This window comes from Populus alba, chromosome 6 (assembly GCF_005239225.2).
Source record: "Populus alba chromosome 6, ASM523922v2, whole genome shotgun sequence".
In the NCBI taxonomy this organism is placed as follows: domain Eukaryota; kingdom Viridiplantae; phylum Streptophyta; class Magnoliopsida; order Malpighiales; family Salicaceae; genus Populus; species Populus alba.
In genome coordinates this window covers 22824563-22848623 of record NC_133289.1, presented here as the reverse complement: position 1 = coordinate 22848623, position 24061 = coordinate 22824563, and the positions used below count along the sequence as shown (strand labels likewise).

Sequence of the window (24061 nt, the reverse complement as noted above, 5' to 3'; positions counted from 1 at the left end):
AACTGAGCAATTTTTTTTTAAGAATTTAGATTTTGTTAAGTAATATAAACTGTTTGATTTAGTTTCTGTTTTTTGTTTGTTGATATATGGTTGCTGTTATTTTTTTTTAATGCGGGTGTAACTGAATAATTAACTATTCATGATTTAAATTATAAAAAATGACCGATTTTTCGATGGTTAACCGGAGATACAGTTACTTACCTGAATGCAAGTGGCTTTTAGAAGCAACTGATATGCACCATGTTGTGGTGAGGAAGAGTAATGCAAAGGATTTCTTTGTTTGTTTATCAGCTCTCATTGTTGTCGCAAATGCGCGCCGCTTCGTATCTTTTCCTAGTTAAGGTGAAAGAATTGTCTTTGCTGTGATTTAATTTTTCACGGTTCAATGTGATACAGTTTGATATCCATGCTTTCTTGAAGACTACGTAACATTGAAGGTATGGATAAGTGGGATTTGTTTAGTTCTTGTAAATTGTCACCTTGTTCTTGGTAATGAGTTGATGTCTCTTCCTAATTGAGATTAAGAATTGTTGAGTTCTAGCGTGATAAGGCTGATTTGTTAGTTTGGCATTTGTGTTTTTGTTAGTACTGGGATTCGTGTGAAATTGAGCTGCATTATGCTAGCCTTCTATAAAAACATTGGGTCATTGTAATCCTGGACCCTCTCTTCATATCTTTGCAAGAAGGATACATTTGGTTTCATTTGTTGAGTAAATTAGCTGGTTTACTCTAGTGCTTTGAGTAATTTGTGGGGTGAACTAATGTAATGGCCATCAACTAACAGGATAAATCAATCACCAATCTTTTGTGGGGCTTTCTTCTGAGTGTGCTCCTTGTCAAAGTAATGTTTTGGAATCATGTCATGAAAGGTAAGAACTGGTGAAGTTGGGTTCTCAATTTTTTTGAGAGCATTACAGTTTGCTAGCTTCCAATGGTGGGATAGGATAGAGTGCATTATGTGATTTGACGTCGGATAATTATGTTTGCTTTCTGTACTTATTTTTATGCTTGAATGGTAGAGAGTCCGTTGTGGTTATACCAACTTTCGGAGTTCAACTTGAAGCACACGATGTAAGGTACATTTCTTCTTCTTTTTATTTGAATTTCATTCTTTTGTGTCAATTTCATCTCTGAACAAGCATATATAAATACACTAAAACACATTCTAATTTTTTCTAATCTAGCAATGTAAAAATGTCATGCAATTATACTGCTATGATTACATAAGTGGTTTGGGTGCATTATATTGATAGTGGTGATAAAAGCTACCTATTTACGGAAGCTTACCATCGGACAGTGATATGAAGTCTGAACAAGTGATTGTACTGAAAGGAGATGATTGTTTTCTTTAGCCATGTGTTTTGTGTGCTGGCACTAAAATGATGAATATGCTGTAATCTATCACTTTGATGTGGTTCCAAATTGTATTTTAGGGGAATATTTAGGTTCTGAATTCATGTTTCCAGCATTTTTCTGTATTTTCATTCTCTGAGACCAAATTTCTCAACCATTTTTTCATCTCTGTGATCAACTATATTTCTCACATGTTTCTGTCATAGAAAAAAAATGGTCATTGGCCCACCTAGGCTTTTCCATTGCAGGTCATTTTGCAAGGGGTTATAGGGTTGAGTTCTCCCTTTGAAAAATATTTTACCATCATTTTTCTCTTCCTTTAAAACATTTTTTTGTCTATGCAGTGGAAGAATTGTCCATCGCTTTATTCCAATTTGCAAGATTTTGAAACCTGTACTGCTGGAATGTGCATCTCCAGTTACTTGTTACTGGAGCTTGTCTCTGCTTCTGCGTGGAGAAGCAGAACTAGTGTTAGTTTTTAAGGTATACAAATATTTCGCATTTCAGACTTGAATTTCAAAGAAAAGATTTGACTGATTAAATCACTTTAGGAGGCATGAATTACATGAAATTGCAGGTCGTGGGGTATTACAAATAAAACAGGATATCATGCATGGCTTATAAAAACTAAAGATGGTTGACGATTGAGGATTTTTGTTGTGCTATTTCTTAATTGTGGTCTTCAACTTCACTAACATGATTTCTGATGGTCATGGTTTATCAAATCAACCTCATTTAAGAGATAATGCTAGAAAGTTATAATCTAAAATGAGGCTATGTTTTTTCAAATATTCATTCTCACGATTGAGATCGCGCAACGTAATATTAGGTGAGGACGCGTCCGGGCTCAATCCCACGACTGGGCCCGGAAGCAACCACGCCCAACTCTACGTTGCGCGAGGACACGTCCACACCAAGTCTTACGTTGGGTCCGGAGACGACCACATCCAATCCCACGTTGGGCGTGGACACGCTATCTCTCAGGCTTAGAGCGTGAATTAAGCCCAACATCCCTTAGATTTGGTGTGAAGCTGAAGAGTCACTCTACACCAAGCTCCCATACCTTGTGCTTGAATTGATAGTCATGATGCTCGTCATAATACTATTAAATACGAACAAGCAGCTCATGCTTGTATTAATTAGATGTGATGGCACAAACAGTAGAATGATATTATTTTACTATTATAAAATTACATCTTTACCCCTCCTATATTGCATAAAGCAAGTCAATTCAGGTAATATAAAAAGAAGCATGAATAAATAGGAGGGGGTTTGAAAACCTTATACTCTGAGAAAAAGCACATTCTTGGCTTCTTCTTCCTGATTCTCCAGTTTCTTCTTTCTTTTCTTCTCTATTTTCATAAAAGTTCATTAATGTCTTTTGCTACATGAAAAATTCTTGGTATTGACTTGATCTTTAAAGGGTTCTCCATCAATATCTTAAAGAACTTTGTGCAGATATTTATTTCAGAAAGAGTTGATATTTCTCAGAGAAAGATTTGTCCAAGAAAAACCCTACATAGTCTTGAAGGGGAGATCATTAAATACAGGTGATTTCAAGGAAGAATTCATCCCAGAAGATTCCTGTTATTATAACCTCATCAATTTTCATGTTCAGGAATTACGACCTCACGTGAAGATGTTGATCCTTATCTGGAAGGCCTTGTGTGATGCTTCTGGCATTAAAGAAGGTGCAGACACCTGGGAGGATGCCAACTAAAGAGATGAGATGCACCTGCAAGTCAGCAGAGTACCATTTGCAGAAAAGTAGGCCTTAAGAGATAATGTTTATCTTATCCTCTTAACACGAAAAAAAATAATTTATCACTAGCCATTCCTGCTCACAATTTACATCATCAATACACCATCATTTCATGAGGGCCATTTTTCTCTCGGAATAGATTGGTGCTTACTTTTGAAGCCACCTTGAGAAATTCTGTACATGGAGATATCATCAGATTCAATAAAGCTTATTCTTTCATACTGGGTAAAGGAACAGAAATTACCAACTTTGACTGATGGTTAACCTAATGCTATGTAAAACAAAACAAAATCATGATATTTCACTGGCGTCCCAGCACTCACCCTCACAGAAAATGACTTTTTGCGGCTTGTTGCGCTGGATTGAAGGAACAAATGATGAAATTGAAGCTAGTTATCAAACATGATTATGATGGAGCATGTTAATCTTGACTTCAAATTGAGCATAATCTAGAGCAAACTTGAAAGCTAGCACAAGATCCGTGAAGATGGTGGGTCTCCTTTGTTACTGCTGACGATATCCGTCATCGTCAGGTTTGCATATAGTTGATAAACTTGTCTGAATACGGTTGCCCACGACAGAACCGCCGATCAGGCGGTACTGACCCTAGCATCAGAGAAATGTCCTTCAGTTGATCCCCACCCTCTCACGTGTGCCGTGCAGATATAGACACCAAGTATGGAAATTTACAGACACCTTCCCATCAATGTCCTGGCATGAGAGATAATCGTATTTTGTGAGAATGAGTGTTGATCTTTCAGTGAATGTGACGCGAAACTACAATTACTTCGAATAGAAATATGGCAGTCTCCATCCATCAAGGGTGTCGTATCCTCGATGCTGCTAAGGGAGAAGAGCTTCCTTTGTCAATTATGTTGTTGTTGGCTTTTTGTTTTTTAAATTGTAACTATATGTTTTGGTTTTGAGGTATTTTGATGTGTGTTTTTGAAGTTGTATTGTTTATATATATAATCTAAAATATTAATTTAATAAAAATAATTTTAACTTTAATAAAATAAATTCAAATAAATTATGAAATTTAATTCTTAATAAATTTATTGTTAAATATAAAATTTAAAAAAATTCAATCTAAAAAAAACATAAAAAATAATATTTCAAAACAAAATTATAAAAATATCATTAACAATCTCGCAAAATCTTTATAAATTACTTTTAAAATTTAGCTTGAGATATAACAATATATCATGACTCCTAAATCTAATCTTATGGTTATATTGAAATATATAATTGATATTGTAAAGTTATATAATATTTAAATATATATATATATATATATATATATAGGATGAAACAAAACAACCAGAATGGAACTGAAACATTTTAATCAGGATTTAAGCAGAATTTATGGAATGAATTGATATTGAATAAGATAACATCTATTTCAATTTATTTTATTTTTTAAACTAAAACAGATATATTAATCATTCCAAACATAATAGAACGGAAATTTCAGCCTTCCTTTAAATTACTATTATTGCTTAGGATGCTTACCTTACGGTCCCTCCCTCTGTGTAGGGACCCTACCGAGAGATAAGAACGTGAATGCTTTTGAACTACCCATACCAACTTGCTTTAAAAGCATTTATCCATTAGTAAATAGATCAAGGATGGATGTCAGCATATTAGCATAATTGGAAAAAAAAAAAAAAAAACTTATTTCGAGGACTGTTTTTTTTTTTTTTTTCATTTGATATTTAAAAACATGGGGGTATCCGCACAATATGCTGCTGCTATTAGATGGTAATCTTAAATGTTAATTTCATGAATTAAGATATCTTAAACTTGAGGGGGTTGGTTTGGATAAAAGGGTATGCTATTTGTAAAGTCCGACTCCATGTTGATTTTGTTTAAAATTCAAGTTGAGAGTTTAGATAGTTAACCCGAGTTAATCTAATTTTTTTTTTTAAATATCTAAAATAACATCGTTTCAATAAAAAATTTATTTTTATTAATCCCGAGCTAAATTTTTGATTGATGGATCATCGAGTTGATTTTACGAGCCAATTTGAATCTTACAATTTCATGTTTGATCTAAAACCCAAATCATTTTCTAATTCTAGCATGGACATGTTTCTGATTGGATAATAAGATAAATTTAGTTTTAATAAGTAGAAATTGAAAGAAGAAGGGAGTTTCCAGCACAATGAAAATTGCTAATCTTGCACTACATGCACGTTTGCTTAATGTTTCAAACTCTCATACTTTCGTATGATCACACGACTCCCTACATTTTATTTCCTTTCAACTGTAGATGTGGAATGTGATGCAAACTAATGGCTAAATTAGGGATATTCTTGTTTGAAATTGTAAAACCATTGTTTTAACAGACTTGGCAATGTCCATATGGGTTTACTTACCTCGTCTGTGTATGGCTAAACATACAAAGCCTGGAGATTAAAATTCTTTGTTTTTGTTAGGCAAAAGCATGGAGTTAGTGTCAGATATTTGACTATGGAATTGGTATGCTATCAAATCCTTCAACAAACCCAACAAAAAACGAAGATCTTTCGGAGAAGTGACTGCGAGTGACAACGATTACTGACCATAAAGTCCCAATTAATTAACCATGTGGGGTGGCTTGATTTGTGAAGGTTAGCTTAGCTTAGCTTCCTCCATAATTTCTCGCCACCCCACCTGCAGCTGTAACTCTTTGCCTCATCCCATAGTACAGTTTTTCATCTCTAGGAACTAATCGAATCCCTCCTTGTCAAAATCCATCCATGCCAGCAAACCGTACCATAGTTTGGATTTGTGAGGAGCGAGCTAAATGAGCAACAAACGCTATGTACAATTTGTTTGCAAATTTGAGTACACAAACTTGTAATTGGGTTCCACCACCACACGAGCATGATCCTGGCCACATTGATTGATTGAACTGGTCATAAAAGAACTAACCCTAGCTGGTTTTGATGGTGTCAGCCCACACTAGCCAGTACTGTAGACTCTTGGGGCAAGCTAGCATGCTCGTGTGACCATGCTGGCCATCACGTGAACTTCACATGGTATACCTTCTCTGTGTTCAAAACATCAAAGACGACCTACTTCAAGGGGGAATATTGGAACCCCACCCTGCCCTTCTATGGTGACCAATTACCAAAGAAACATGCACCAAACCCTATATTATATTAGTACTGGGGTGCTTTGTCTAGCTAGCTAAGATCAATACTCTCCTCTCTCTCTAGCATTATTGACCCTAGCAATGTAGAACTAAACTCCGACAAAAAGAATCCTCATTATTATAATAGGAAAGTAGAAGAGAGTGTTATGGTTTTAGTATCATCATAATCAAGAAAATCAAGAGAATGTTTTCTAAGTAGTAGTAGAACTGCCCCCCATTATTATGGAGGTTCTTGAATGATAGAGAGTTCATGCATCGTGATATGTTTGACGAACTTCTTGCCGACATGCTGGACATTTATATTGATGAAATCATGTGCACAATCCTACAAAATATATTCTGTATGTTACAAGAGGCAAATGCCAATTATCAATGATCATAAATGATGAAGTTTTTTGTTTGCTAAACACCAATTTGTAGCAAGGTAAAGACATATAGATGTATGCAAATTGCACATCCGTGCGTTACCACGAATAATTCGATTCTTTAATTAGTTATAATTTCACTAAAACATAATGCCTTTTTGTTAAATATATCTTCTTATTACTTTAATTGTGTGATTAGTAATATGATGTAGAGTGTCATTTTAATTTTGAAAACATTTAAAAAGTATCATTTTATATTTTTTTAAGATGAAAAATAGTTTGAAAAGCAGGTTAAAATACAAAAACAAATATTAATTTTGAGATTAAATATCTATAAAAACTAGAATATTTGATTTCATGCATGCTTCATTGGAATCCAAAGACTAACTCTCGAAGAGGAAAATGGTAAAATTTTTACTCACAAGTTGAAATCGACCCTGGTAGTTAAGGTCAATAACCTAGTCAAGAAAAGCTCATGCTTGCCCAAGTTGAATGGAATGGTGTAATTTGCTTTCAATCTAATACTATACAAATCAATCAACTGTATACCATAGTACAGGAGCCTGTTGTATTTTCCAGAAATCATCAGACTATGCTGTACTAACTAAAAGTCATATATATTGATTTAGATTGTCTGTGGGTCATGATGTACCATAACCAAATTTAAGAAAGGGGGGCCTCGAGTTGTTGAACGTATGGACACAAGAACAAGCAGCCGGGGTTCAGACTTGAGAGTTAAGACAATGACGAGAGCTCCCCGGGCTAACTGGTCCTGGCACGTTAGTGCACCCTTTCCTTACCTGTCGTATCAATGCTAGGCTTTTGCCCGACCTAACTTCCATGTTGTCCCTGACTCACTCTCTCTTACAGGACAAGATGGCCAACTTCGTAGGCCTTTAATTCTCTCTCCCACCTGTATATATACATGTTTCACACTTTCAAGCAAGAAGTATCCATCAGCCAACTCACCCCGTTTCTTGCTTTTGTTCATATTTTATTACTACCTTGAAGCATTCTGTGCTACCTTGCTTTCTTGTTAATCAATATCTGGAGGGTATCATGGAGCTTCAACTAGGTCTTTCCCTTCCAACCTACAATTTTATTGAGAACTTTGACCTGAACAATGGTGGTTTTGAGCCCAAAGATCAGATGCTTGGTTCGAAACCATGGATCAGCTGTGAAGATGGTAATTACTTGGACAACAAACGTAGCTTTGAAGTAGCCTTTGAAAAGAATATCAAAGATGCATCTCAAGAATTGCCTTTACTTTTATGGAGTGGCCAGCCAAATGATGAAGATGATTGGAATGGAGAGAAGAAAATCTCTCGTAGCATTAACAAGTGAGTTGTCAATTGTAATATTTAGTATGATCAGACCCTTTTCTTGTTTACAGGTCTTAGCCAGGCATGCATGATCTGACTACAATATTTCATCATGATCTTACAGGAATGATGAAGAGGAAAATCAAGTTGTGGGGTGGCCACCTATTAAGTCATGGAGGAAGAAGGTGCTTCATCACCAGCATCAAGCTGGTCATGTTGTGAATAGTGCTAGAATGGCAACAGCTGGGAATTATGAATATGGTACTGGATCAAACTCCAAGTATGTCAAGGTGAAGATGGAAGGAGTAGCAATAACAAGAAAGATTGATTTAAGGCTCTACAACTCTTATCAGACACTCACAAAATCCTTGATCAGCATGTTTGCTAAATGTAAGTGGTAGCTGCAATTAATATTCATCATCACATACAAACATCAGTGCCAGATTCCTCAAAGAAAATGCTGTAATAATTGTTTGATTTCTGGTTTTGGGTTCAGGCAAAAACCTTGAAAAAGATGCTGCACGTTACAGTCTGACATACCAAGACAAAGATGGGGACTGGCTAATTGCAGGAGATGTTCCATGGCAGTAAGTATCGATACTTCTTGATCTCTTCAATTTATTTATTTCTTACTTACTTCAATTATATATATTTATTGAGCTTGAATTAGCTAGCAAGGTCAAGTAATGTGTGAATTAATTAGCCACAAATTTGAAATTTATGGTATAATTTTGCAGGACTTTCATGGAGTCTGTGCAGCGTTTGAAGATAGTAAGGAATGCTGGTTAAATTGGGTTGGATTAATGATCAATTATTGTGTCCTTGTGTTACAGTGCTGTAGTATAAGAGAGATATCGTATGTATTTATACCCTAGTGTTAGAGGAAGAGCATAATTAGATTATTAAGCCTATATATAAATGTTGTGTTGAATGTAATTGAAGTAATTTAGCATTGTAAGCTTGTAATCTTAATTTGTTGTTAATTCCATCATATAATTAAGTTGTTTTGCTTTTGAGAGTGAAAATATTGATATAGATATGTTAATGCCATATCTTACGAGAATTCGGACTTTGTAAATCATCTTTAGAAAATTATGATTTTCATCACAGAAAGAAATAATATGATCGCAATAATAGATACAAAAAAAATACAAAACCATGTTTAATTGAAAAGACAAAGACATGAAATAAATTTGTTTATGTTACAATTTTTAAATGATTTCATCTATTTTTAAAACAAAAAAATATAGAAAAATATGTCATTTATCTTTATATTTATTCCAAAACAGTAATCAAAATGTTATCCAACTAATGACTAATAATTACTGACAATTTAGATTTTTTTTAATATTGAAATTCAACATTTATTTGATCAAATTGCAATTTCTGAATATATATATTTTTGGTTATATATATATTCGATGGGAGAGAGTGAGCATAATAATATCATTGCAAATCTCCTGTAAGAATTATAATTCTATCATCAAAAACACATTTTAACTTTCATCTCCCTCATATTTTTCCTTATATGCTCTTTTTTTTTTATTTTCAAACCCTCATTTCTTGTTTTGCAGATCGCAAAAGTAAATCACTTTAACTAAGAGAAATAATTTTAGAATACAATTTTGTAAATATATCAGTCTAATTAAGAGAATATTTTTAAAAAGAAAATATAATGAATAAAAACATAAAAATAAACAACTGCTACCATTGTCTCTTTTTTTTCTATGATCATTGTGTCTATTCATTAAAAAAATTTCGTCGGACATAACATTGCATTAAAAATAATAAGATAAATGACTTAACTAAAAAAAAGATCTTAGTATGCTAACATTGATTGAATTTAATTAAAAACAAACCATATTAACTTATTGATTTTTTTATCTCATGAAAATCTGATGATATTGATTTTTTTAGTGTTCATTTTTTTAAAAAATATTTTCCTATAAAATAAAGGGCATGCTCGATAATAAATAAATAAAAGAACATCCCATCTGTATTCTTATTTTTCTTCTTCATTTTTAGTTTTTCTTTTTCCAAAGAATAATTAAAAACATGTCCATTAACCCCCAAAAGTCTAATTGCCCTCATATAATCATCATCATAATCTTGAATTTAAAATGCCGAACCTAAATACTTTATATATATTTTTGTATAATTATTTTAAAAAATGAATAGATAAAAGTTTCACTAACATTAGAAAATAACAACAATGTGATTTAGTGCTTAACATTTAGCTAGTGTTTTATTGTTCATATAATTAAAAATTGAAAAACAAATTGCATTAAAATGAAAACTCTAAGGGTATATCGGAATGCTTTGATAGCGGATGTGAAATATTTTACAAAATATGAAGGAAAAGCTATGTTTTTTAATCTCTTTTTTTCATTATTACCTAAGAAATGATGATTAATTAAAAAATAAAATGTAAAGCAATCCTCTCTTCCTTTTTTTGCAAGCCTCCTCTATTTACTGTGTTTTGGGCTTGGTCCAGTTTACAAAGCCCGCTTCAAAGACTATAAAATAGCCTAGTTAACAAATGCAAACCAAGCCCACAAATGCAATACAAGCCCAGGACATGGGACATGGCCCAGATGTGACTCATCGCCTAGAGCCCTAGGGTGTTCAAATGCTCAATGACCTAGAATTGTTGAGTTTCTTTTCGAGTCACGTCCCCGCCGTTTCAATAATCAATCATAGTTTTCAGTATTGATCCGGAAATTAATTTGAAAACGACCATGGATTACTGGTTTATTGGATAGCTTGTAAGCCATAAATTTAACGCCTTGTTTTGTTTTATTTTGTTTTTGTTTTTTTTTTAATGTTAATTTTATTAAATCTGACCGAGTTAAACAAATCATTTAAATTCAAGTTAGATTAACAAGATTTTAATGAATGAATATCTTGTATAGTTTAGCTACAAACTCAACTTAAAATAATGTTCAAATCATGAATTTAAATTGTTAAGCTGAAACCAAATTTAACTATAATGGTTTTAACGTTTGTATTTGCTGATGATAGTGTTAAATGATTTATTATAACGTACCTTGCATTGGGCACCAGGATGTTTCTGCGGTTTTTTTTTTAAGAAGTGTTTAGAATAATGATTAATTTTAAAAGTATTTTTTATTTTGAAATATATTAAAATAATATATTTTTATTTAAAAAAAATGCACATATCCCATTTGCCTTTCTTTCTTTTTTTTTCATATAATGACAGTTACACCAGTCCAAAAAGGGATCCAATGGATTATCTATGTATTTAATTCATAAATAATTGAAATTATTTGGAATTTCTTACTTGGAAAGAAGACTTCATAGTCTACTCTCCCCCTTTTTTTTTGGGATAATTAGCTAGGATGGGAGGAGGATTTCTATTTTTTGTTGTTGTTAAAGTGTTTATCATCATGTTTTTGGTTTTGCATGAATGATTGGCAAAAATCTTTATCTACGATATTAAATACTTTTAAATCTCGAGCCCACAATCTTGAGTCTCTTTTCGATCTTGGCTTTGTTTGTTTATGTAGTGTGGTGTTGAGTTTTGCATTTCCCCATCACCATGTATTTAAAAAAATTTAGTTCATTAATACATATCATAATTTTACATGAATTTTACTAAAAAAATCTAATTAAAAAAATTATAATTTATATATTTTTAAAATTTATAATTTTAAATCATAATTACAAAAACTACCGCACAAAACTAGACACGTAATAATTGCCAAGTCCACTTATTTAATCTATGACTAATTCAAGCTGTTTTATGTTGAATCTCAATTATATTTAAAATTTTAAGGGACAAGTTGCCTAGGATAAGCAATTGACTGTGCAAATGTCTACCTTTGGACAGGGAGAGGAAACAAACTAGTCAATAGTCATTGTCTCTTCTGTACATGTCCTTGGCAAAGAAACTATTGAAGAACTAGAGTACCAGAAATTACTTTTGGCTGGCAACGGAGAAAACCCTCGTATACTTGATAAAGCTCATGCATCTTGCGTATATTTGAATCTAGCAGAGTCAAGAGTAGACTCCTCGTAATATTCTAACATGTTTAAGATATAAATTTGATTATTTGACCCTCATGTCTCTGTTTTTTGTTCTTGTTGTTACACTAGCGAATGCGAATCTTCAACGAAACAATATCTAAAATTCTCTGTTGGGTTCTCAAGTACTGCTTTACAAATTTTGCAGCCAGCTAGTCACTCTCTCACTCTCCCTTCCTGTGTGTGCTTTGTAATGGGGGCCTTGAGCTTCTGTTTCTTTGTTTTTTGGGTGTCTCAGGTTGGTTTTGGACAGCAAACTACTGATCCTAAAGAAGGTCTTGATCACTTCATTTCTATACCTGTATGGTGTTATGAAAATTTAACTTTTGGTTCTGTTATGTGATAATTCTGCCTTTGTTCTTCAGTGGATGCCCTAAACAAATTGATAGATTACTGGAATTTGAGAGACAAGTTGAATATTATTGATGACCCCTGCATCCAGAATGCAACATGGGCTTATGAAAAAGCAAATCCTAGAGTTGCTTGTGATTGCAGCGGCAACACCTGCCATATCACTCACCTGTCAGTATATAATCATCATTTCAATGCCTATCACCCTCATTTCTTTGCTATAGTAGTTACTTGATGCTGAGGGTTTTGTTTTCATTTATATGATGATTCAGGAAGATTTATGCTTTGGACATTTCTGGTGAGATACCAAGTGAACTGTTTGTCCTCAAGGAGCTGATGGACTTGTAAGAAATCAAATTTTATTTAGAACTTCTACTATTGCCTTGTTGATTTTGTTGTTGATTTAAAGAGGAGCCTGAATTATGTATAATGATGCAGGAATCTTGGTCAAAATGTACTAAATGGTTCCATCCCAGCAGAAATCGAACAGCTGTCGAATATGCAATACCTGTAATTTCCTAACAATCTCAAAGGATCTTAAATTTGCAGAGTTGCTGTTTTTATTTTTCTTTATGAAAAAATTGAATTTTAAATGTTGAGATACTCAAAATTGTTATTCCTCATGTTTGACAATGAACAGTAGCCTCGGCATCAACAACTTCACAGGTCCAGTGCCTCCAGAACTTGGAAATCTAACCAAGTTGATTATCCTGTTAAGTACTATCGGCAAGTTTTTAGAAATTTTTTTGGTTTCATGTCATGACTTCTACTCAATTGACTGAAGCTAATATTTTTTATGAGTTTATATCCTGTCGCAGAAGTTTTAGCTCGAACAATTTCGTTGGACCACTGCCTACATCCCTTGGAAAGTTGACTTCCTTGCAGGAGCTGTAAGTTGTTCATGACTAATTGATCATAATACATATTGAGGGACCTTAGGCCAGTTACTTTGATAATTTGGTGGATGCAAATGTTTGGTTTACGAGGATCATTGGACCAATTGAGTTCGGGTGTTCTCAGTTGGGAACTGCAGAACTGCATGTTGCCTCATCTTGCTTGCTAGCTGAACAATCTGATTAGAAATCAACACTTTCTTTCAGGTACATTGATAGCAGTGGAGTCAGTGGACCGATCCCGCAAGAATTTGCAAATCTGAAATCTCTTCAAATTCTGTACCTCTCAGTTTCTGTAAATTATAGTGAAGTGTTTGAAGATTCACATGATGGATTGCAAGATAATTTTTGGATTTTGTATCCTTCATTTCAGCTGGGCATCTGATAACCAGTTCACCGGAAAGCTTCCAGATTTCTTTGGAACTCTGACAGAACTCAGGATCCTGTATGCATGATTTTCCTTCTGCTATAATGCTAAAGTTTTGAGAGAGATTTTTAACTAGTTATATTTTCTTCATTCTTTACTACCATGTCTTATCATCTGCAGGCGGCTTCAAGGGACATTGCTTGAAGGTCCAATTCCAAACAGTTTTAGTGCTCTAAACAAGCTGGAAGACCTGTAAGGCCTTCAAATAAGAGTTGGAATATCTTGCATCATAAAGCATGCTGTTGTCTATTACTCTCAGAACAAGAATGTTCGGAACAAAGTGTGGCAGGCCATATACTAGTAGTTGTTGAATGTTTGCAGATCCACGTTTTTTTTCCTTGACCTCCCTATTTTTGGATACTTTTCAATCATTATATGGAAAATCAGAATGTTTTATATCAATCTATTCTTTACAGGAGAATCGGCGATCTTAGCGGTGAAGATTCTTCCCTTGAGTTCTTGCAAAATCAAAGAACTTTGTCTATATTGTAAGATTTTGTAATGTGAAATCTATAATAACTTTCTTCGTATAGCAGTTTCTACCCTTTTTTTTTCTTTCTAATATTATCCAATGAGTTCCATTACCTGTATCTTTTGAAGGATCTTGAGAAACTGTCTACTGTCAGGAAAAATTCCAGACCAACTGGGGGAATTTTCTAAGTTGCAAGAACTGTAAGTCACTTAGACATCAACAGTTGTGCATTGTGAAGCTTCTTCATTCTAACCTATGCATAAAACAAATTTTTCCTGACAGGGATTTGAGTTTCAACAAATTAACAGGTCAAATTCCAGAATCATTTCAAGATTTAGTTTCGTTACAGTATCTGTAAGTTTTATAGTCTCCATTTTATTATGATTCGATCGGTGAAGCTGATTCCTGGTCATCAAATAATCTATTCCTCATTCATAATGCTTATAATGAACCATGATCAGGTATCTTGGAAGCAACAACTTGAATGGACAGCTCCCTGCAAATGTCCTAGGTCGAAATATAACTGCAATGTGAGTGCCGCCCTGAATTCAAATACAAGAAGATTAAAATATTCATACGATAACAAAACAAATTAATAAAAATATTTTTATACAATGATAAGAGTCCATTATCCCTTTAATCCTCCATCTACTACATTTGAAAACTTGTAGCAGATGAGACTGGGAAAAAAGATATGCTCAAGGAATGTCAAGTAACAGGAGCATTGATCATTTTTGTACTGTGAATTCTGATAAATCCCAGCATGCTTCTAGATGAGGCTAAATTTTTGTTGGTACTTCATGGCAGAGATGTCTCATTCAATCCCCTTTCTGGAAGTTTGCCACAAAACTTTGCCAAGGCTGGATTATCGATGTAAGCTAAACTTTGTATCCTTCGCATTCAATCCCCTTTTTGATCATGCACTCTTGGAAGTGGTTCTTACTTCTTACAAGTTTTTGTCAAGTGATCATGCTGCAGTTTTTAAGCAAGATCCAACTTTTTTTTCTTTTTCAGGAATGCTGTTGGAACTTCCATTGATGCAAACAATTTACAGGACAAGTACGTTTTTCTGGAGATTACTGTGTCACTGAGATCTGTTGCTGTTAAGGTGTCACTTTTCAGATATTGCACTCATAATGTATTCTGCTTAAGAATATTTATGTTAGGAAGACAACTTTTGCACTGTTATGGTTTTGACACCCTTATGAATTTTCCCTGATCGAGTGAATAAAAATGAACACAGGAAGGCTTCTGGGATGTTGCAGTGCCTCCAAGCTGATTTCAAGTGCAGCAACAAAGTTCCATCAAGTATAGCTTTCGAATTTCAGCATGCTTAAAACTGTTTTGTGCATCCTTTGAAAAACGGAACATGAGAATTTTTCAAGACTTTTTGAGGATTGTTTATTGCACAAGTTCATCTTCCAATCCCACTTGCATTTCCACTACCATTGCAGAATCATTTTCTGTCAAGTGTGGAGGCACAGGCCAAACGTCTGCATCAGGGGTTGAATATGAAGGTGATTTTGAGTCAATGGGATCTGCTTCACTATACACAAGCTCAGAAAATCTATGGGCAGTAAGCAATACTGGAAATTTCATTTCGAACCCAAACGGACCCCAATACATAGCACAGACAGGCTCTCAGATCACCGGAACTTTGGACTCTGAGCTATACAAGACAGCAAGGATTTCGCCGAGCTCGTTGAGGTACTATGGCCTTGGTCTAAAGAATGGAATATACAGTGTTGAGCTTCACTTTGCAGAGATAGGAATGGTTGACTCGAACTCTTGGAAAGGTCTCGGAAGGCGCATATTCGACATTTACATTCAGGTATGCTGAAAACTTCCATTTACATTTAGAAATTTCGAAAAACTTGTGCTAGAGACAGAGACGGTCTTTGCCGTCAGATATCGACTATGTGCTTGCTTGATGGTCATAAATGTATGTTTGGCTTTAGGGAGAGAGAGTTCTCAAGGACTTCAACATTAAAGAAGCAGCTGGTGGATCCAAGAAAGCCTTGATTAAGACATTTGAAGCAAACGTGACAAACACAATCATGGACATTCACTTCTTTTGGGCTGGTAAAGGCACTTGCTGCATTCCATATCAATCCACTTATGGACCTTTAGTATCAGCCATTCATGTTTCTCGAGGTTGAACCATCCTTCAAATTTTCTTTTTCAAGTACAGAATTCCTCCATTTGCAGGCTTCCTTTTGCTTTCCTGACTTACTCTACTGTGCTTAATTTTTGTAGCATCTGATGCTGCCGGCTCTTCCAAAAGGGACAAGAAACGTATAGGAAAACTCATCGGGATATCAGTGGCATGCGTAGCTGGGCTTGTGATCATCTCTTCTGTATTTTATCTATGGTGGATAAAGGAGGATTCACCTAAGCACAAGAGAATTTACACAGATTCACCCAGGAAATGATCGATGCCAGGAACTAGAGCCCTAAAAGGATACTGCAAACTAAGTACCATGTGGATAATCAATTTTCAGGCAAGAATCCCTTAAGCAATATAATCGTGAAACAATGTATAATCACCAGTATATGCTATGTATTTCAGGCCAGGTTCTTACTCTGCTTTACAAGAATCCTAATCAACGTGAAGGTTAGGGTACCAGGTTCTATGCTTCCTTGTTAGATTTATGTACTAGAACTGTATATAGTCAATAAAGGCGGTTGAGTGTAATCATGTTTCGACGATGTTTATCCACTACATAGCTAGCCCCACTATCTCAAGAAAATCCATGGCAGAATGCATACCTCCTGTAAGTTCCCTTTCGTCTTTCTCTTTTAAAGGGCTTGCTTGGATGTATGCGTTCAAAGAGATTCGCAGCAGATCAAATCCATCAACTGACATGATTGAAAAGAAGTAAAATGCTTCACATGTTCTTCCTAGTGGAAAAGGGTTTTCTTTAATGTTATGGCATCTTTCATTCTTCCCATGCTGTTGTTGGATAAGATATGTTGCGTTGAAACACATCGAAAGTATTCAAAGTTTTTTGTTGTCTGTAGACAGCGTTTTGCTAGATGTTACTTGCCATTGTTGTTGTATGGTTTTTAGCTAAAAAAAAAAGAGCTGTGATAAAAAGCGATCACGGTGGGACTCGAACCCACAATCTCCCGCTCCGGAGGCGAGCGCCTTATCCATTAGGCCACGCGATCCACTGGTGGTAGCGGTTTGAGATTCTAACTATTATTAGTTTACAATCTAAATCCTTTCTTTAATTTTCAAAGAAGAAGATGAGGGCAAGTGCTAGTTCTTCTTAACGCCTCCAGACCCGAGGAATCGTAATAGGATGTTTTTGTTTTAGTGGTCATGTTTTTAAGAAATTTTAATTTTTAAAAATTTAATTTTTTGATATTTTTTATTGTTTTGATATATTAATATGAAAAATAAATTTAAAAAATATTATCTTAATATATATTTTTTAAAAAAAATATATTTTAAAAGTTAATATTTATCGTAATCTTAAACTATTAATATATATGATTAATAAAGTGTTTAAAACTTTCTAATTTAAATTTTGAATTTAATATTTAAAAATATCTATTGAGTTATTTTAAATACAGTAAGTAAATGAATATCTTTAAGAATTTATAATATTAACTTTACATTCTTGCTCGAGTTATATTGAGGATATGGTTGTTTGTTTGGGATTTTTTTTATCTTTTTTTAAAGTTGTTTTTCATTTTTAATTTTTATTTAAAAAATTATAAATTCAAAAATAAAAACAAAGAAAAACGGTTAAAATAATTTCTTTCCTAGCCAGCTAAATAAAAAACAATGCTTTACTTGAGATAATTTTGTGTCTTCCCTATCCCAGAAGAAAAGGCTGGATCGGGGATCTAAAAAGCTCGAAGAACCTTAAGTGCATCACGTCAAGTTATGTATCCTTATAATTTTATTTTATTTTTTAAAATATTGAATGCATTTTCCAACTTATTTCTTATAATTTACTTAAAATATTGAAAATTATTCAATTGTATAAAAAAAGGCTTTCTGCTATGAAAATTGTTTTCAGGCAAACAAATATAACCTTGATTGATAGTCATGCTATCAATTGAGATTGTTTTACACAATATATTCGTATGAACTCGTAAAACAAAAAATTTAGACATAAAAATCTTCAAACTATCTATTTCTTTGTTTTAATTTCACGTAATCCCAATCTGTCTAGATCAAAATGTTTAAATGTAAAATAAATGAATCAGGCAAATTTTTTTTTATTTCGTCACTCACTCATCATGACCATTTCAGTCTCTTTTCTTCAATCATTTCACAACTACAGGTATTTAGCACTGTAATTAAAAAAATATTTTTGAAAAAATTTAAATTTTTTTAATTAATATATTTTTAATATTTTCAAATTATTTTAATGTGCTAATATAAAAATTAATTTTAAAAAAATAAAAATATATATATTATTTTAATATATTTTAAAATAAAAAAACACTTAAAAAATAATTATTATCACATTTTCAAACACACTTTTCATCTTTATATCCTTTTTCAGCTCAATTTGTTTTCATGCATTTTATCATTCCACCCAAAAATAAAAAGCCATTTAGTGAAATTAATTATGCTTCCCATTTTAGCAATCAACTACATGGATCAAGGAGGTCAAAATTTAACAAAGGGAGTAATCAGTGAGGTTTATTTCATCCCAGAATATAAATTCCAAATTAATTTCCCAATAATAATTATTGATGGGATCAACCCACTAATAAGGATCATCTAGCAATTTCAAATTATATATTTTAAAATTAACTTTTTAAAAAATATTTATTAATTATTGATAGATTTATTTTTATTATTATTAGCGTAGATGTTCAGGTCAGCTTACGCACACCTTAACTAATTTAACAGATCCTAAAATTAATAATTATCTAAATATGCAGTGACTATAATATGAGTAATCACATGGCTTAAATTTAAGACCATAAAAATTAATTATTGATAGATTAATATGATTTGCTGATGTAGAAGACACTGGTTATTAAGTGGCTAATGTTATTATTAAAATAAAAAAAAAACTAATTAGAGATAGATATGTTATAGAGATGAACAGTATTAATCATTTAAGCGCTATTTGTCTAGTATTTATATTGATGGATTTAATTTTGAACTCCAATTCGAGAAATAAGTGCTAATAAAAATACAATCTTAATTGACTAATATACAAATTGATATAAAAATATTTTTATTGTGAAATAAAAAATAAAAAAAGAAGAAAAGATTAGGCATAGGAAAGGTATAATATACAGCCATGCTCCATGCCCGATCTGACTTGATAGATTAACATAACAAGTTATTAATTTAAAACTCGGTTTTTAAATTAGGTTTTATATTAAGTTAAGTTAAAATTGACATTGTCAAACATAATTAACTTGCTACTTGTTACAACTCTAAATAAAAGTTAATTTGATTTAATTTTTATTTTTTTCATAATAATATTATTTTTTTATTATATAAAATAATATTTTTTAAAAAATTAATTTTGAACAATTTACTCCTAACTAATGTTACAAGTTGTTATAACTCTAAAAAATATATGATAATGGTTATTTTTTAAAGTATTTTTTATTAGAAAATATTAAAATAATTTTTTAAAAAAATTATTTACATTAAAATCATAAAAAAAATAATATATATAAAAAAAAAAAAGGTTCGAAGCTTACTCCCAAGGTGCCTGCATCTCTATTCCTAAACAAATATAACTATCCACCGACTGCAATTAATTACCTGAGACCTATAATGCACATCTGACTTTGTATATTTAATGATTAATTAATACTTTAATTAGTCTCCAAACTTGGCCATCAGTCACCTGCGCATTGGTCCACTCCTCTTCTTCTGGGACCAAACAGCCGGATCAGCCGCCACGTCAATAATTCCGAAACGCTAAATCCCACAAAAAGAGAAAATCAACACCACCGGATATCGTACGCGTCATAACCAATCATGTCCTCTTTTTGTAATTTGTGTGAACTTAATTTATTTAGTCCCTGAACTTTGAAATTATCCTCTTCTACTCCTTTATTTCTCACAAGACAACCCTTCAAGGACTAAATAGTAGCTTTTCTATAATCAAGAAGTAAAAACTCTTTTTCATCAAATCCTCGTGAAAAATAATAAAAAATGATTTTGCGTAATTTATATTTAGAATTCCATCAAATAATTAATTTATATGATTGTCCTCTCCATTCATATAAAATAAATCTTAAAGGGTGTGGCTTAAACATCAAATTATTTTCTATTAAAAGATATGCATTTTACGTGCTAGAATCACATTATTCGAGCTAGTCACACAACGGTGGACTCCCTTTTTTTGGCATAGAAGAAATAAATCACAATCCTTCGAAAGTGGATTGACTAAATTACTAACAACGTCAATATAAATTCTTTTCCATTCCTAGATTTTGTTAACAATTAGAATATATTCAATCAATTTTCACATAATAAAATTAAATTCCTTTTCAATTAAATGTAAATAAAATTAATCTAATTGCTAACTATTAAAAAAATATTATTTTAATTAATCTCAATTAATTTATATAAGTCGTGATATAGGTTATGATCGGGTTATGTACCAGATCGGGTTTCGTAGTCCTTGCAAAGCTCCTCGGGCACTTCCGCTAATATTGCTGTCTCTCCTCGACTTCTCAGATCAACGCCTCTCCTTCCTCCACGTCCTCTCCGGACCCCAACTCCCTCTTTAAATCAACCTTTTCTTGATTTTTATTACAGCTAACTACATTCTCGCGCACCTAGCTCTTTCCTTTTATCCCTCCTCTTCCATCTCTCTCTCCATATCCGCTGCTCTCGACACCGGGATTGTAATAAAACACAGTAGATCCGACGCCGTTTTCAGCAGTTTCCACCCTTCTCGTCCCAGATCCAACAACCTCGAAATCCGACACATCGGTAAACTTACTTTTTAAACTACTAAAACCTCGAACTGAATTCCTTACTTATTGTCCGCTTGCTTCTTCCAGCTCAGCATCAACGGTCGATATGGCGCCGAGCACAATTCGAAAAGCGATCGGGACCGTTAAAGATCAAACAAGCATAAGTATAGCCAAAGTAGCGAGTAATATGGCGCCGGAGCTTGAAGTAGCAATTGTGAAAGCAACGAGCCACGACGATGAACCGCCAAATCAGAAGTATATTCAGGAGATATTGAGTTTGACATCGTCTTCTCGGGGTTATGTGAATGCGTGTGTATCTTTGGTTTCGAGAAGATTAGGGAAAACGCGGGATTGGATCGTGGCGTTGAAAGCATTGATGGTTATCCATAGGTTGTTGAATGAAGGAGATCCGGTGTTTCAAGAGGAGATTTTGTATGCTACTAGGAAAGGAACTAGGTTGTTGAATATGAGTGATTTTAGAGATGAAGCACATTCAAGTTCCTGGGATCATTCCGCTTTTATTAGGACTTTCGCCATGTATTTGGATCAAAGACTTGAACTGATCTTGTTTGAAAGAAAAGGAGGTGGTGGTGGTGGCCGTGTCGGTGGGGGGAGTGCTAATGGTGGTGAAATTGAGAGGTATGATGGAGGAAGGGGTGATTTTAGGTCGCCGCCGCAGCAGAGAGGTTATGAGTATAGTGATCAGTATAATGGGGAGTATAATAGAGGGGAGATTGGGTATGGGATGCCGAGGAGGACGAGGTCTTACGGGGATATGAGTGAGATGGGGGGGAGAGAAGGGAGGGAAGAGAAGAAGACAGTGACGCCGCTGAGGGAAATGAAGCCCGAGAGGATTTTTGGGAAGATGGGACATCTGCAGAGGTTGTTGGATAGGTTCTTGTCGTGTAGGCCGACAGGGTTGGCGAAGAATAATAGGATGATATTGATTGCCTTGTATCCTGTTGTGAAAGAGAGTTTTCAGTTGTATGCTGATATATGTGAGGTTTTGGCTGTTTTGCTTGATAAATTTTTCGATATGGAGTATCCTGACTGTGTGAAGGCCTTTGATGCTTATGCTAGTGCGGCGAAGCAGATTGATGAGTTGATTGCGCTTTATAATTGGTGTAAGGATACTGGTGTGGCTAGATCGTCTGAATACCCCGAAGTGCAGAGGATTACGGCTAAATTGTTGGAGACTTTGGAGGAGTTTTTGAGGGATAGGTCTAAGAGACCTAAAAGTCCGGAGAGGAGAGAGGAGGCACCTCCTGTGCCTCAAGAGGAGGAGCCTGTGCCTGATATGAATGAAATTAAGGCCCTGCCTCCACCGGAGAATTACACTCCTCCACCTCCCGAGACAGAGCCCAAGCCTCAGCAGCCACAGTTTGCCGAGGATTTGGTGAATTTGAGGGACGACGCTGTCACGGCTGACGATCAAGGGAATAGGTTGGCTTTGGCTTTGTTTGCTGGTCCGTCTGCCAATAACGGGAATGGATCGTGGGAAGCATTCCCATCCAATGGAGAACCTCAATTGACCTCAGCTTGGCAGACTCCAGCTGCTGAACCTGGCAAGGCAGATTGGGAATTGGCATTGGTTGAGACAGCTAGTAATTTATCGAAGCAGAAAGCAACTTTGGGTGGCGGGTTTGATCCATTGTTGTTAAATGGAATGTATGATCAGGGAATGGTGAGGCAACATGTTGGGACTGCTCAATTAAGTGGAGGTAGTGCTAGTAGTGTGGCGTTGCCAGGGTCTGGAAAGAGTACAACGCCTGTTTTAGCTCTTCCTGCCCCGGATGGAACAGTCCAGGCAGTTAATCAGGACCCTTTTGCCGCATCTTTGAGCGTTCCACCTCCTTCATATGTCCAAATGGCTGATATGGAGAAGAAACAAAACTTGCTTGTTCAGGAGCAGGTGACATGGCAACAATATGCCAGGGAGGGGATGCAAGGCCAAGCTAGTTTGGTCAAGATCAGTGGTACTGGTCACTACAATGGAGGTCCTGCGCCAATGATGCCTTATGGGATGCCACCTGTCAATGGAATGGGGCTACCACCGGCCGGGTATTACTATGCTCCCTACTGATTCGAATGCCATTTATCTAATAATTTTGTTCATGTTCATGTTAATGCTCATGTTTATTTTTGTAGTGTTTTGTTTCTCTTAAAAAGATATGATGTCATGTTATTCCTGCAATTTGCATACAAAATGAGGGGGGGGGACTGAGTTCGAGAGATAAACGATGCAGGGGAATTGTGATGTTTGGGAGACCTGTAATTGGAATTGTGATGTCTCTTTGTGCTTTGTAATATTAGAATTTTCAGACATTTTTATTCTTTATTCATTTTTTTTTTTTAATCTTTGGTTTGAGACCTCAGAGAAACTACATTTAACACAATTTAAACTGCAACTTCTTGTGATTGGTTGTAAATTAACCTTTCTTTTTTTATTTCCAATTGTGATGATCCATGTATCTGCATCCATACAAGTTAGGTTAATTCGACAATTAAGTCATGCATTCTAGACCGAATGCTCTTAATTCTAATTTTCCCTGGGATGTTTAGCCGTGTAAATAGTGGGTGTTAGGAGGCAACTTCTTAAACTTTGAGAGGATCTTGTGTCTTTGGCAATGTGACTTGATCAATTTGAAACCAGACCTGGACACGTTCTCTCTTGATATTTTTGGCTTGCGGATAAGTTTGGAAAATTTAGGCAGATGTAGTTATGGACTTGTGAATTGACCTTTCAATTTATTAGAAGGTGAAACCAATGGGGTCAAGAAAGTGACTGGTTTGAAAGAACCTGAAATCACTTATAAATGATATCAGATAATTGGAGCTGATATTAAGAGTGTGTTTGGAGCTGATATTAAGAGTGTCAATGGCTGAAGCTGACGTAGATAACAATGGAGTATAATTCAATGCAGACAGATTATAAGGTTCAAAGTGAACAAGGTAGTAACGAAAACGACAGTATGTCTGTAATGATATCATATGTATTTGGTGTTTTGTTTTGCT

At 34.3% G+C, this 24061-nt stretch overlaps 4 protein-coding genes and 1 non-coding gene across 6 annotated transcripts; 4 read left to right on the top strand and 1 right to left on the bottom strand.

The window, feature by feature from the left end:
- Positions 1-158: 158 nt before the first annotated feature.
- On the top strand, positions 159-4065 carry LOC118050147 (uncharacterized). The gene is made up of 5 exons (XM_035060394.2): positions 159-323; positions 790-869; positions 1020-1076; positions 1698-1836; positions 2972-4065. Exons 1-5 carry the CDS (start codon positions 159-161, stop codon positions 3071-3073), a joined length of 543 nt encoding a protein of 180 aa, XP_034916285.1. The 3' UTR covers positions 3074-4065.
- Positions 4066-7553: 3488 nt separating this feature from the next.
- LOC118050274 (auxin-responsive protein IAA29) lies at positions 7554-8957 on the top strand. Its single transcript, XM_035060575.2, has 4 exons — positions 7554-7959; positions 8066-8331; positions 8438-8528; positions 8679-8957. Exons 1-4 carry the CDS (start codon positions 7679-7681, stop codon positions 8728-8730), a joined length of 690 nt encoding a protein of 229 aa, XP_034916466.1. The 5' UTR covers positions 7554-7678; the 3' UTR covers positions 8731-8957.
- Positions 8958-11781: 2824 nt separating this feature from the next.
- Positions 11782-16832, top strand: LOC118050272 (uncharacterized). 2 transcript variants are annotated; one of them, XM_035060573.1, is made up of 20 exons: positions 11782-11976; positions 12134-12260; positions 12351-12507; positions 12609-12680; positions 12775-12846; positions 12977-13048; positions 13155-13226; positions 13437-13508; positions 13603-13674; positions 13777-13848; positions 14073-14144; positions 14257-14328; positions 14411-14482; positions 14590-14658; positions 14936-15001; positions 15143-15187; positions 15372-15436; positions 15583-15959; positions 16087-16282; positions 16385-16832. In XM_035060573.1, exons 2-20 carry the CDS (start codon positions 12179-12181, stop codon positions 16558-16560), a joined length of 1953 nt encoding a protein of 650 aa, XP_034916464.1. In that variant the 5' UTR covers positions 11782-11976; positions 12134-12178; the 3' UTR covers positions 16561-16832. The 2 variants fall into 2 exon arrangements, with proteins under 2 accessions (XP_034916464.1, XP_073266167.1); XM_073410066.1 differs by having other exon boundaries at positions 12058-12260.
- Positions 16833-17226: 394 nt separating this feature from the next.
- TRNAR-CCG (transfer RNA arginine (anticodon CCG)) lies at positions 17227-17299 on the bottom strand. Its single transcript has one exon. It is a non-coding gene; the product is annotated as a tRNA-Arg (tRNA).
- Positions 17300-20753: 3454 nt separating this feature from the next.
- On the top strand, positions 20754-23402 carry LOC118050271 (putative clathrin assembly protein At2g25430). The gene is made up of 2 exons (XM_035060572.2): positions 20754-21062; positions 21134-23402. Exon 2 carries the CDS (start codon positions 21153-21155, stop codon positions 23127-23129), a length of 1977 nt encoding a protein of 658 aa, XP_034916463.1. The 5' UTR covers positions 20754-21062; positions 21134-21152; the 3' UTR covers positions 23130-23402.
- Positions 23403-24061: the final 659 nt, after the last annotated feature.